Here is an 11358-nt window from a genome sequence, read left to right on the forward strand (position 1 = left end):
TGACACGGAACAGTGAGAACATTCATTGAAGACACTGTCAGATCGTCTGCATGGACAATGCTTTGGACTGAAAAGATTTCCGGTTTCTCGTGATTTCTACTGCTCGATTCGCATACGTGCGAAACCTTCATTTTCCCGCGGATAAGCGTACGTGGCCTCAGACCTTGCCGCTACTTCGCATGCCACCGCAAGCTGTCAAGACTTTCGCACGATTGTTTTGGCGTCGACTTGTGTGCTTGTCTTTTACTTTCTCATTTTTTGTTTTTCTTGTTTTTTTTTTACTGGCATACTCGGGTCGCCCGTTGCAAAGCGTCGCTGCCCACAAGCGCCGGTTTATCTGAATCCTTGGCGTTTGTGCCAGATAGTCGCGACATGTGCCACAAAAAGGTCTTTCGCAACTGAGCGATAAAGAATTCTTCCAGCTCCTTTGATGCAAGGCTTCTTCTGTCCATTCGCAATTCCAAAAATAAGTCATTGCTTCGCCAGCCTTTCGTGGTGTGCATGACGTGCATGTAAACTTTGCGTCGCGTCTTTGAGTTCCGTTGACTGACACCGTCTGACCATCTATTCTCAATTGTCTCTCGCGATGTTGCAGCGCTATCGTTCTACATGCCGGGAGTCCTCTGGGGTGAGATCAAGTGCTTCGGCGCGATACAGCACCGGTACTGTCTTGGACAGAAGTGGGTCCTCACAAGGATTTGTACCGTCAGGGGCGCACGCATTCTCAGAGAAGACTACCAAAAGACAATGTCGGCGAAAGATGACACGCGACCTTTGCCCGTGAATATTCCGTGACGATCGTCATTGCAGTGATGGTGAAGAGCAGACATGTGCGCGCCTGCGAGCGTAGGCTCAGCATGCTGGTGTGTGCGAGCCGTCAATTCACAAAGGCAGCGCTCCAGGGTTGCGCTCTGCGTACGTCATCGTGCCTGCGCCCTTGTTTCCTTGATCATTGTTGCGTCAAGCAAGGGAGAGAAGCGTGACATTCAAAAGCAGGCACTGGGTACATGTGCATTCAAGAAGACCATCCGCGTCTCGTCACCATCTGTGTGCCCTCCGCATTGGTCTTTGCGAGTGCAAAAGGGTCTCGAGGGAATCAGCGCCCGCATGCGCTGACGCGCGCGCGCGCGTGCGTAATCCGGTAGAGTCTGTTCGGCCCTGATCACCACCACCACCACAGCCACCAAGAAAAAGTGATGAAGTTCGGCAGCACCTGGTGAAATCGTGAGGTGCATCATACTATCCCAGAGAGGTGCTGACCTGATGCGCCAACTGTTGTCGCGGTGGCTGGTAGCTCATCCCGCAGGAAAGCTAGTCGACCTCTTTTTTCCACTTCTTCAAATGCCTCACTGGCAACTGGCCTGCGATTGATGATCTTGAAGTGAGCTGCAAGCTCATCTGGGCGCTGGGGGGTGTACACGGACTTGAACATAGTATCGTGCATCACCACGGCCCTGTAGCAGCCCTGACGGAGGAAATTCCTCACAACCTCAGAGTTGCCAGAAGGGAGAGTCTCCACGGGACTGACTGTACACTCGATCATGGATCCGAGATTGAAGAATGCCCGGTCATCTTGAACTTGGGCGGCACTCAAGAAGGTTTCTTCCTCGTCGTAGTCCAATGTTGCAACAACATTGTGAGACTCATTCCATGGCTGGTGAGGGGTGTGCTCTGCACCAGGGCTAACCCGGTGCGAGCTGGCCAAGTAGCCAGAGCTCAGCGGAAGAACATAATGGTTGCCATTGACGAACTTTTCTGTCTTCTTTCCAGCGATCTGTGGAATAAGCTGGATCAAATTGGCCATGACAGTTGGACCCACAAGTGTGGTAACAACGTTCATGGACAATTGCCCTCCCACCTCTCGAGTGATCTCCACCGGGCGCTCAGAGATGGGCGTACGCTCTGGTGTTGACTGGAGTGATCCCGCCAAGAAAGGGGAGCCACTGTTGTTCAAGACTCCTCCACGTGCTGCCGATAGTAGAGGGCTTCCCATCATAGACCAGGGATGACAGTGAGCATGTGCACCCACTTATATTTGACCTGTTTGGTCAGACCATCTCCCAAGATCCCCTGAAACTGGAAGATCTGCTTGGACTGGAGCGCTGAGGGCCCGCAGAGCTGTGGACGCAGTGGACACGTGTCACTGGGTGCACAAGGGCCAACCAGTAAACATTGCTGAGGGGCAAGATCTCCCCGGTCCAGCTCCAGCGTGCTCACAGCTGTACTTGTGGTCTCGCCACCTGTGTGATAGACTCGAGTGCCGGCTGGACAAGAGACCGTTGGCGCTGTCGACATTGCGGTCGTGAGCATGTCCGGCGGAGCAAGGGGGTAAGACCAAAGGAGTACTGGAAAACCACTTGTGGTCAACCACTTTGCAAAGTCCCGGTGTTCTTTGGAAGCTGCATTACCATAGAGGTAGATGCAAGGTGAGCCAAGTCGAGCAGACACTGGGTTGTAGGTGACAGGCAGAACAGCCGCCTGGACGCATGCCAAATGTCGTAGCTCAAAAGCTGAGATGGTCTTCGCAATGCCTTCCTCGCCAAACCAAGTCAGGACGTCCGAAGGAATCCTCACAGAGCTTCCGCTGAGGGGGTGGACTGGGTGCAGTTTGGCAATGTCTACGTAAAGGATTGCCAAATCTTTGTCTGCGTTGACGCTCTGCAGTTGTGACAAAGCGGACGTGCCACAAACGTCAGGCGGATCCACTCGCAATGCATCCGAGGACAGTGGCGAAGCCTCCGAGAAAAGTGCTGAAGCCCGTGGTGTCCATCTGGATGTGTCGAGTGACTGGATCAACAGCCAATAGGACACGATGCTATGCGATTGAGGATGCCAGGGATCTGGTGGAGTCATCGAGCTCCAGGAACGCAAGTCTACCTGGCGAAGCGTTGACTCAAACAAGTCATCTTGTTCGATTTTGACCAGCTGGCCAACAGGGCAACAGACGACTGTCTGGGCGAGTCTGCTTGGGTCGTGAATCTTAGGGAGTACTCGAACTAAGGCTTTGATGTGAGGCAAGGCTAGCTGCCAGTCATAGACCAAGCGAACCAAAGTGACGGCATCTCCCTGCGCCATGAAAGCCTGGCAGCGTGCCTCGGCTGGCTTGAAGAGATGCTCATGATGGGATGCGATGACTGGAGGAGACCCGAAGGTCACAAGGCGAACCTGACCTGCGACTAAACATTCACGATCGCATGCGTGACAAACGTGGGCAATATTTGTGTGAGTCCTGGTTTCTCGGCTCTGTCATGCACCTCTCTGTACGGCGGTGCTAGACCGTGCGAACCGAGCTGAGCCGGCTTGCATCATCACTCACATTTGCTCATGAGAATCGCGTATTGATTCCAAAGCAGCCTCAACACCAGCGAGGCGATCGCACCACCCGAGGAGTGTCCAGTGACCAGCAACGCTGTTGGCGTGTCTGCATCAGAGCAAGCGCTACGAATGAGAGATGCCACCCGGTCCACGATCTTCGCCGCAGCACCCATAAAACGGCGGTGCACGAGCATCGGCTGACCTCGCGGATGCAAAAGCGGGCTCTCGATGATGTCCACGGGCTGAAAGGTCTTCATTTCGGCGCCGGATCTTCCATCCACCGCATTGAAGATGTGTTCCTCTTTTAGATCTTCTGGCAGATCGAGCCCCACGACAGCAACGCTCAGAGTGACCTTGGCCTCCGTCTCGCTGTGACTAGAAGACGCTTCGGCGTGCTGGTGCTCGAAAAGGGCGATGCGACTGACTTGCGCGTCATCAGACGAGCTCTGTGTGAGATCATCGACGACTTTGGGTGCAGCAACGCCGGGCCGACCAGGGTGGCGCAATGTGATGGGCACTTCAGGTTGATATGCCCGAACAGCGCACTCGATGGCCAGAGAAATTTCGGTGTTGACATTGGTAAGAGCCTCTTCCTTCAAATCGTTTCCCACGGCGATATCGGCCTGCGAAGGTCGTTGAGCTTCGTCGTCCAAGAATTTGTAAGCCCCAGGTATCCCGAGCTTCTCAGTGATCTCGGGAAAAGCGTAAGTAGAGTCTGTGTTGAAGCTGTAGCTGTTCGAGGCGTCGTTAGAGTCAGGGTGAAGGTCCGGCAGGGAAGACCACGCTCGATCATGATCGTTGGCGCTGATGAAGTTTTGCTGCGTTCCTCGCGCAGCTGCCAAGACCCTCAGGTCCGGAAGAGAAGACCAAGGCCGATTCATGGCGCTGGCGAGATGGAGAGGCCGAATTGCTTGAAGATCGCTCACCAGCGCACGTCAGCAATGGGCTTTGTGGTCGATGATGAAAGGTAAGGCAGAGAGAAGAGGGAGCCGCGTCTCCTTTGAGTCAGAGTCACAGTGATGGACGGATGGGTGGATGGATGGATGGATGGGCCGTGGATGTATGGATGGATGAATGGATAGATGAATGCACGGACGGATGATCGATGAATAGACGGATGGATCGATGAATGGATGGATCGGTGGATGAATGGATGGATGAATGCACGGATGCATGGATGCAGGTAGAGTTGCGAGTCTAACGGACGCAATTCTGGATCTTGAGTTGGGTGGATGTCTACTTGACCCCGGATCAAGACTGATCACAGGATCGCGAATTACAATTGAGCAGAGCGTGGATAAAATTCATTACCACAAGAGACTCATCGGTAATAGATTTGGCTAGGTATGATTCACTACGACCAGTCAGCTTTCAAAGTGGCTTAGCTCACAGATGCTTGAAGATGAGAGTACTACAGTAGAAGACATAAAAAATAAGAGTACAAGCGGGCAGTTGAGTGCTACGATCAGAGTAGAGTCAAAAGTAGCCTCCGTGTCGTACAGCATATAATCACAAATCAAGTAGTGTCACGTGGATCGTGAACTTGACTTGCGAATTGGATGCTGGCTGTCAACATCTTTGATTCAAAATTATTCACGAATTACGACTCAAGTTTCACAATTCATGATTCAAAATCATAAATTCTGATTATTATTCAGAATATGCATGGACATGCGGTCGCGTCATACCTATTGATGACTCTTGTGCATTTCAAAAACTACAACATCCGGCGCGCGCGCGCGCTTCTCGCCGGGGTTCGTGTAGCCGCCCGATCGCACCCATTCTTGATTGATTCCGCTCTCTTCGTACATCTGGCATGCGGGCGCGAGGGAGGGGGGGGGCAATTAATGGTTGGCGGTGCTGTAGCCAGATCTGCTGATGACCCGCGAAAAAGGTCCACGCTGACTTTGCAGACCACGGGACGAGGGTGAAGCTGATACAATTCCGTGCCACCCAGATTGACAATGTTGCATCGACGTGGTAAAGATCTATTTTGGCACCTTGTGCATCTTTACATTCCGCTCCACCCCACATTGTGCGCAGCTACATTTGCAGAATCTCAGGCTCGATCCTATTCCTTCAGGTCTCCGACATCTTGCGCTGAATTTGGACTTATGGCATTGGGTGCGCAAACGAGCGAGAGAGGTAAAGAATACAGGAGGGGCTGAAACGACTGAGCAAAACAAAGCATCGCTTCATCCGAATGTGACAGTGCCTCTGCCAGCTCTCTTGACCTTGGAGATACGCCAAGCGTCTTGATGCTCCGCGTACTTGTCGAACAAGGGCTGCACCTTCTCTGCGCGCTTGCGCTTCGAGATCTGAGACGGGTCCGCTTGACGAAAGTATCTCGGCGCGACTTCGACGAGCCACTTTGGCTCGATGGCGCAACATTCCCGCATGTACTCGCGCGTAGTCAACACGACCTCGTGATAGATGACCATCTCTGGAGCGCGGTTGAATAATGATGAAGAAGGGTGAATGTAGACCGTGCCGCCACCTTCTGCCAAGCACTTGTAGCCTTCCTGAGGGTCCTTCTTTGCAGCATTGCGGAAGAAGCCGGAGCAAATGGCGCGTCGCACTCGATTGAAATTCTTTCCACAGGATATGATATCGTGGGAGTAGCGATCCATGATACCGAGCAGCTGCTTTCGCACATCCTGCGCACGCCGCATAGATCTTCCTTGGACGAAGTTGTCCATACACCAAGGCAACGAAAATTTGGACGCAGCCCAACCATTGTAGACTGTCAGCAGAGTCAGATGGTCACCCTCGGGTTGGAAGACTGCAATGAGGGCGTGCGAGGGTGTCAGAGCGACTGCTGTGAGAGACCGTGTCTGGGCCGCACTTACACTTGGCCTTCTTCGCGTCCGCCTGAGCTTGCTTCTCCTTTGGCCGGTAGAAGACGTTCTGAACACTGAGCATAGCAATAATGCTCAAACACTCTTCAGAGCAGCCGAGATCGACGCTGGCAATGAGCATCTTGGCTTGCTGCGGCTCCATGGGAAAGTCTGCCATCTTTCGTCCGAGTCTTGTGAGCAGACCTTCATCGTCGAGCGCCGATAGAGCGTACAGGGCCTCGAGAGCAGTCAAGAGCGTCTGTGCTGGAGGGGGATCCATAAAGTCAAAGTTGATGAGATCATTGATACCCATGGCCTTCAGCATCAGGATGGTAGAAGCCAAATTCTGTCGCTGAATATCTGGAATGGGATTCGGTAGCATCTCGTTGCGGTACGCCGCTTCAGTGTAGAGACGGTAGCACTTTCCGGGTCCTGTTCGTCCTGCGCGACCAGCGCGCTGGCGTGCTTGAGCTTGGGAGATGGGCTGAAAATCGAAGTGCGTCAGCAGGGACAGACCGCAAGGCACATCAGCAGATGACTCACCGTGACAACCAGGCTGTCCATTCCGAGACGCGCGTCGTACGCATTTTGCTTGACGAATCCAGGGTCGATGACGTAGTATACACCATCGATGGTGATGCTGGTCTCCGCAATGTTCGTAGCCAGTACCACCTTTCGAGCACCCGGGGGTGCGGGTTCGAAAATGCGCGTCTGCATCTCCGAAGGCAAGGCAGAGTAGACGGGCAAGATGAGAAGCTCTGGCACACTCGGCCCAAGAGCTCGCATGCGCTCAAAGAGTATTTCACACGACGTGTCGATCTCCTCTTGACCGGTGAGGAAGACGAGGATGTCTCCAGGAGGCTCGGAGAGATGAATCTGCATCACGGTGATGAGCGCAGCGTCGAGGTAATCTGACTCGGGCTCCTTGGTGTAGAGCACCTCCACTTTATACGTTCTGCCTGGAATGGTGAAGATGGGGCAGTCGAAGAAGTAGCTCGAGAATTTCTCGGCATCTAATGTGGCAGAGGTGACAATCAGCTTCATCTCTGGCCGCCTCTTGAGGGTCTTCTTCAAAAGGCCGAACAGAACATCGGTGGCAATCGTTCGCTCGTGCGCTTCGTCGAGGACAATGACGGAGTATTGGCTTGCGTCTGGATCGATGAGACATTCACGCTGCAGCATACCGTCCGTCATGTACTTGATGCGCGTTTCGGGTGAGGTGCAGTCTGTGGCAACGAGTTGGACTGCATCAGTGCTGCAGACCCAGCTGATGCCGAAGAGACGACAACTCACCTTCAAAACGGATCGTATAGCCAACCTCTTGACCGACACGACATCCCACTTCCTCAGCCACGCGCTTGGCCACCGAAACAGCAGCGACACGACGCGGCTGCGTACAGCCAATCTTGCCCCTGTCCGCAAAGCCTTCCTCGGCAAGATACTGGCACATTTGCGTGGTCTTGCCTGAGCCCGTATCCCCGACGACGATGAGGACTTGATTCTGAGATGCGTGCAAGGGCAACCAAGGTCAGCGAGGACGCCGAGGGTTGTTGACCAAGCCAAACTCACATCCTTGATAGCCTGTATCAGCTCTTGTCGCAACTTGAAGATGGGGAGGCTCTGCCGTTGCTCCTGGATGCTAAGGCTGGTCACTTTGCCAAACGTGGTCGCCTTGTTGAAGGTCTCCTTTTTCCATGCAGGCTGGTCTGACGCTTTCTGCCCGAGAATTTCGCCCCGACGATCCATCGCAAAGGTCCTGTCGCCTTGCTGAGCCATTGGATCGTTCCATCCCGAAGACATGTCGCGAGCTTCAGCATCCGCCTCATCATTGATTTCTTGCTGTTTCAGCTCGCGTCGCTCCTTGGCCAAGGAAGCTCCGGCTAGTGCAGCACGATTCAGGGCGCCATCTGGCGCCTTGACGATCTTCACCGGCGACAACTCCAAGCTGGCGCCGGTCTGGCCGGCCAAGAAAGGCGCCTCGCGCTCATTGACTTCAATGTCCACCTCTTCGTCTGGGTTGTTCATGCCAGCGCGATTACTCGCAGGCGTGGCAAATGTCTCCTCTTCCATCAGTTCGGGATAATCGCTCGCTTTAGCAACGCCAGACGCGATGAGCTGCTTGAGCTCCCACCGCTCCGGGCTCGTCAGACGCTTGGCGGTGTTGCTGCCAGGCGCATCATCCTCGAATGATGGCGGCGCCTTGCCACCGTCCCCGCGACGACCCAGCGGTGCCATATTGGATCCGGTCATGGCTCTTGCATTGAGCTTTTCGCGTTCCGCTGCAAGCTCGTCCTCGGTCTTGAGACGTAGGTGCGGAGACAAGTCCTTGCCGGTGGCTTGATCGACATCCTTCATGCTCAGACCGAGCCTGTTGCCAGCCACAGACATGACTTTGACTTTGACCGGCTGTCCGCGAGACAGGGCTTCCGAAGGGTGGGTGAGCCGCGAGCCTCCGATGGAGCCAATGTGCACCATGCCCTCGTGACGACCCTGCACGCCCTCGAGTGAGACAAAAGCACCAAAGTCCTTCATGCCGCTGACTTTGCCACTGTAAATCTTGTACAGCACAGGCTTGTCGTCGAGCGCCTGTCTGCCGTAGCCGCCTGGACCCTGCCTTGGCCTTTCGTCGCGTCCCCTCACGGGCGGCGGTGCGTCGTATCGATCGCCATTCCTGCGTGGCGGGCTGCGAGAGTCGCGTCTTTTGCCTGCATGGTAGTCAGGAGACTCTCGCTTGCCCCATCTCCTCTTTGGCGCATCCTCCTCTCCCCTGCCATTGCGATCAGCCAGCCTTTCCAAGTCGCGCATCGTGTCGTCCCTGCCAGCGCCGCCGCCGCCGAGCGCCTCTTTGCGTCGCTCCTCCTCCTCTTGCATTTTGAGCTGCGCGCGCCTCCTCTGCTCAATCTCCTCTTGGCTGTCCTCGCGAGGAGCTGCCCAACCAGAATCTGCGAGGGCTAAGCCGGGATACATGCGCCTCTGCCTCTCCTTTTCCGCATCCAACTGCTTCTCCTCTGCGCTCATCGACTCGGTCTTGTTGGAGCTGGAAGCGGGAGCAGGTGCGCCACCAGCCGCTGCGCTGCTCGACGCTGCGGCATTGCTCTTCTTGTGCTTTGGGTGCAGCGCCATGATGAGTCGATCCAATGATTGCACAAAAGAATCGGGAAAAGAAGCGCCGACGCCTTGAAGCGCCGCTTTGAACTCTGCCAGAGATCTGGCGTCATCGTGGAGGGAGAGGATGAACTCTGCGAGGACGCGGTCGTTGATGCCAGTGTGGTTCAGCAGCTCGTTGGAGATCTTGGACACCAGCGATAGCAGCTCCAGCCTGTAAATCTCATCCTGCTCAGACGGCATCTTTGATTTGCGGAGAAGGGTTTGTGGGTTCGAGCTGGAGAGAAAAGGTGAGTGCGGTGTGCGGAAGGAGCTCACTGCAGCACCAGACTGCGATGCGCGCAGCCTTGATCGATGCGGTGATGATGCTAAGTGAGCAGGGCAGACTTGTGACTCGTGCTGCAAAAGTGGCGAATGGAGGCGAGGGTGGCGGTGGCGGTGGTGTGCTTGCGAGTGCGGGAAGTGGGAGAGGCAAGTTGCGATTGATGAATGGAGATGCTAGTCAAGTCACAGTGTCGAATTGGTGACTGTGACTGTGACCGCGCAGCATCAACGCAGATCGGCAATGTGAATGTGAATGTGAATGTTGAATGTGCTGCACCCTACAAGCCTTTCCTTTGCATGCGCTTCGATCCACGACCACTTTTGCCATCCAAATTCGCAGCGCGGCGCGGCGGGCTCCAGAGCCTTGAGTCTTGAGTCGCATGTTTGAGTCAGTGGGGCGCGCGTGGGTATCACGTGACCTCGGCCCCTTTACACCTCACAAACTTTGAATTTGCCTCATTTCATTCTTGATTCACGATTCTTGATTCAAATCGTCTATTCACGATTCTGATTGAGCTCACTCACGACTCTCTAGTCAGTCATCGAAGGTCCGTCCTGTGCAATCCGCTTGATGAAGTCGAGCTCAAACTTAGTCAATCCGTGCTTATGGTTTGTAAGAAGTCTTGAGTGCAGCGCTACTAGTACTACTACTCATGACCGTACTCATCCACTCAAGACTACTCGAGACTGGACTGATCCACATTCAACCGTATGATTCACGTGATTCGACTACCGCATAAGAGAGGAAGAAGTCTCACGAGCTAGCCGCGTACCAAGCATCATGGCTCCTTCGAGCGTGTCTGCTCTGCCCTGCCCTGCCCTTCAACATATTCAAGATTTCCACTCACGACTCAAAGCTCGCACTCGCACTCGCGTGACTCGTGATGTCCATATCTGCCCGTGCCCGGCGCCACGAACGGCTGCGAAGGCGCGTCGTCGTCGATGATGATGATGATGATGATGATGATGAGTGAGCAAGCAGAACGCTGTGCGCGCGTGCGGATGCGCATGGGCTACGCGTACACGTATATACCCTGTGAGTGCCGAATGCGTATGTGGTGGGCGCCCAAATGCGCCAATGTGCATGCATGCATGACTGCAGGCAAGCAGAAATTAAGCATCTCGAGAAGCAGCCAGCAGCCGACACGCCGGACCGCGCGCGGACCTTGCTGCCATCAAGACTGGCAATGATTGCACTTCGGTGTGTTCAGATTGGTCTCTCATTCCACATTCCTCGCAGCAGCAGCAGCAGCAGCGGGTGATGGCTGAAGTCGTGAGTGGACGCTACGCTGAAGTTGATCGAGTCACGAGTCACGAGTGTACTCGTCTGAGACCCGCGGCGATGCACGCTGGATCGATCGATCAGAATTGGCCTGCCTGCCTATTGCTGCTGCGCCTCGATCCTAGCTGCTGCATGCTTCCACCTTGCCGCTGCGCGGGGGATGCTCTGCGTTGCTGCACGCCCTCCGCGGCTGCCGCATGACAGCTGCTGCGAGTCATGCACTCACGCACACGTACACGCACTCACGCACACGCACACGCACACGCACACGCACACGCACACGCACACGCACACGCACACGCACTCGCACTCGCACACGCACACGCTCACGCACTCACCAATCGTGAAATCGAATGATCGACATGTTTCGTGTCGCGGGCTTGGTTCCGATGGAGACAACCATCACCATCCCCTCGCCCCCCTTCACCTTCATTCCACCTTTGCCCCATTTGGGATCACCCTCGAGTGCCCAAGGGGGCCCGCGGTGACGACCCT

General features: G+C 54.9%; 3 protein-coding genes across 3 annotated transcripts; all 3 read right to left on the reverse strand.

The window, feature by feature from the left end:
• Nucleotides 1-882: 882 nt before the first annotated feature.
• IE81DRAFT_353699 (hypothetical protein) lies at nucleotides 883-1951 on the reverse strand (the record flags this gene model as incomplete). Its single annotated transcript, XM_025516653.1, has 2 exons — nucleotides 883-944; nucleotides 1261-1951. Coding segments are annotated over 2 exons (753 nt in total), but the record flags the coding sequence as incomplete, so codon positions are not given.
• A 1-nt stretch (nucleotide 1952) lies between these two features.
• IE81DRAFT_56380 (hypothetical protein) lies at nucleotides 1953-4336 on the reverse strand. Its single transcript, XM_025517451.1, has 2 exons — nucleotides 3317-4336; nucleotides 1953-3176 (listed from the first exon to the last, which is right to left on the reverse strand). Exons 1-2 carry the CDS (start codon nucleotides 4194-4196, stop codon nucleotides 1993-1995), a joined length of 2064 nt encoding a protein of 687 aa, XP_025366218.1. The 5' UTR covers nucleotides 4197-4336; the 3' UTR covers nucleotides 1953-1992.
• A 1087-nt stretch (nucleotides 4337-5423) lies between these two features.
• IE81DRAFT_369394 (P-loop containing nucleoside triphosphate hydrolase protein) lies at nucleotides 5424-9836 on the reverse strand. The gene is made up of 5 exons (XM_025517237.1): nucleotides 7722-9836; nucleotides 7446-7653; nucleotides 6696-7378; nucleotides 6165-6636; nucleotides 5424-6097 (listed from the first exon to the last, which is right to left on the reverse strand). The coding sequence occupies exons 1-5, from the start codon at nucleotides 9498-9500 to the stop codon at nucleotides 5511-5513; spliced, it is 3729 nt and encodes a 1242-aa protein (XP_025366219.1). The 5' UTR covers nucleotides 9501-9836; the 3' UTR covers nucleotides 5424-5510.
• Nucleotides 9837-11358: the final 1522 nt, after the last annotated feature.

The sequence above is a fragment of the Ceraceosorus guamensis genome, assembly GCF_003144195.1.
Source record: "Ceraceosorus guamensis strain MCA 4658 unplaced genomic scaffold IE81scaffold_150, whole genome shotgun sequence".
Taxonomy (NCBI): domain Eukaryota; kingdom Fungi; phylum Basidiomycota; class Exobasidiomycetes; order Ceraceosorales; family Ceraceosoraceae; genus Ceraceosorus; species Ceraceosorus guamensis.

Coding starts and splice junctions, on each gene's coding strand:
- IE81DRAFT_56380 (XM_025517451.1), bottom strand. CDS start 4,196: ATGAATCGGCCTTGGTCTTCTCTTCCGGACCTGAGGGTCTTGGCAGCT. Junction 3,177..3,316: donor CGCGATTCTCATGAGCAAAT/GTGAGTGATGAT, acceptor GTGAATGTTTAG/TCGCAGGTCAGGTTCGCCTT.
- IE81DRAFT_369394 (XM_025517237.1), bottom strand. CDS start 9,500: ATGCCGTCTGAGCAGGATGAGATTTACAGGCTGGAGCTGCTATCGCTG. Junction 7,379..7,445: donor CTATACGATCCGTTTTGAAG/GTGAGTTGTCGT, acceptor TCGTTGCCACAG/ACTGCACCTCACCCGAAACG. Junction 6,637..6,695: donor TGGACAGCCTGGTTGTCACG/GTGAGTCATCTG, acceptor TTCGATTTTCAG/CCCATCTCCCAAGCTCAAGC.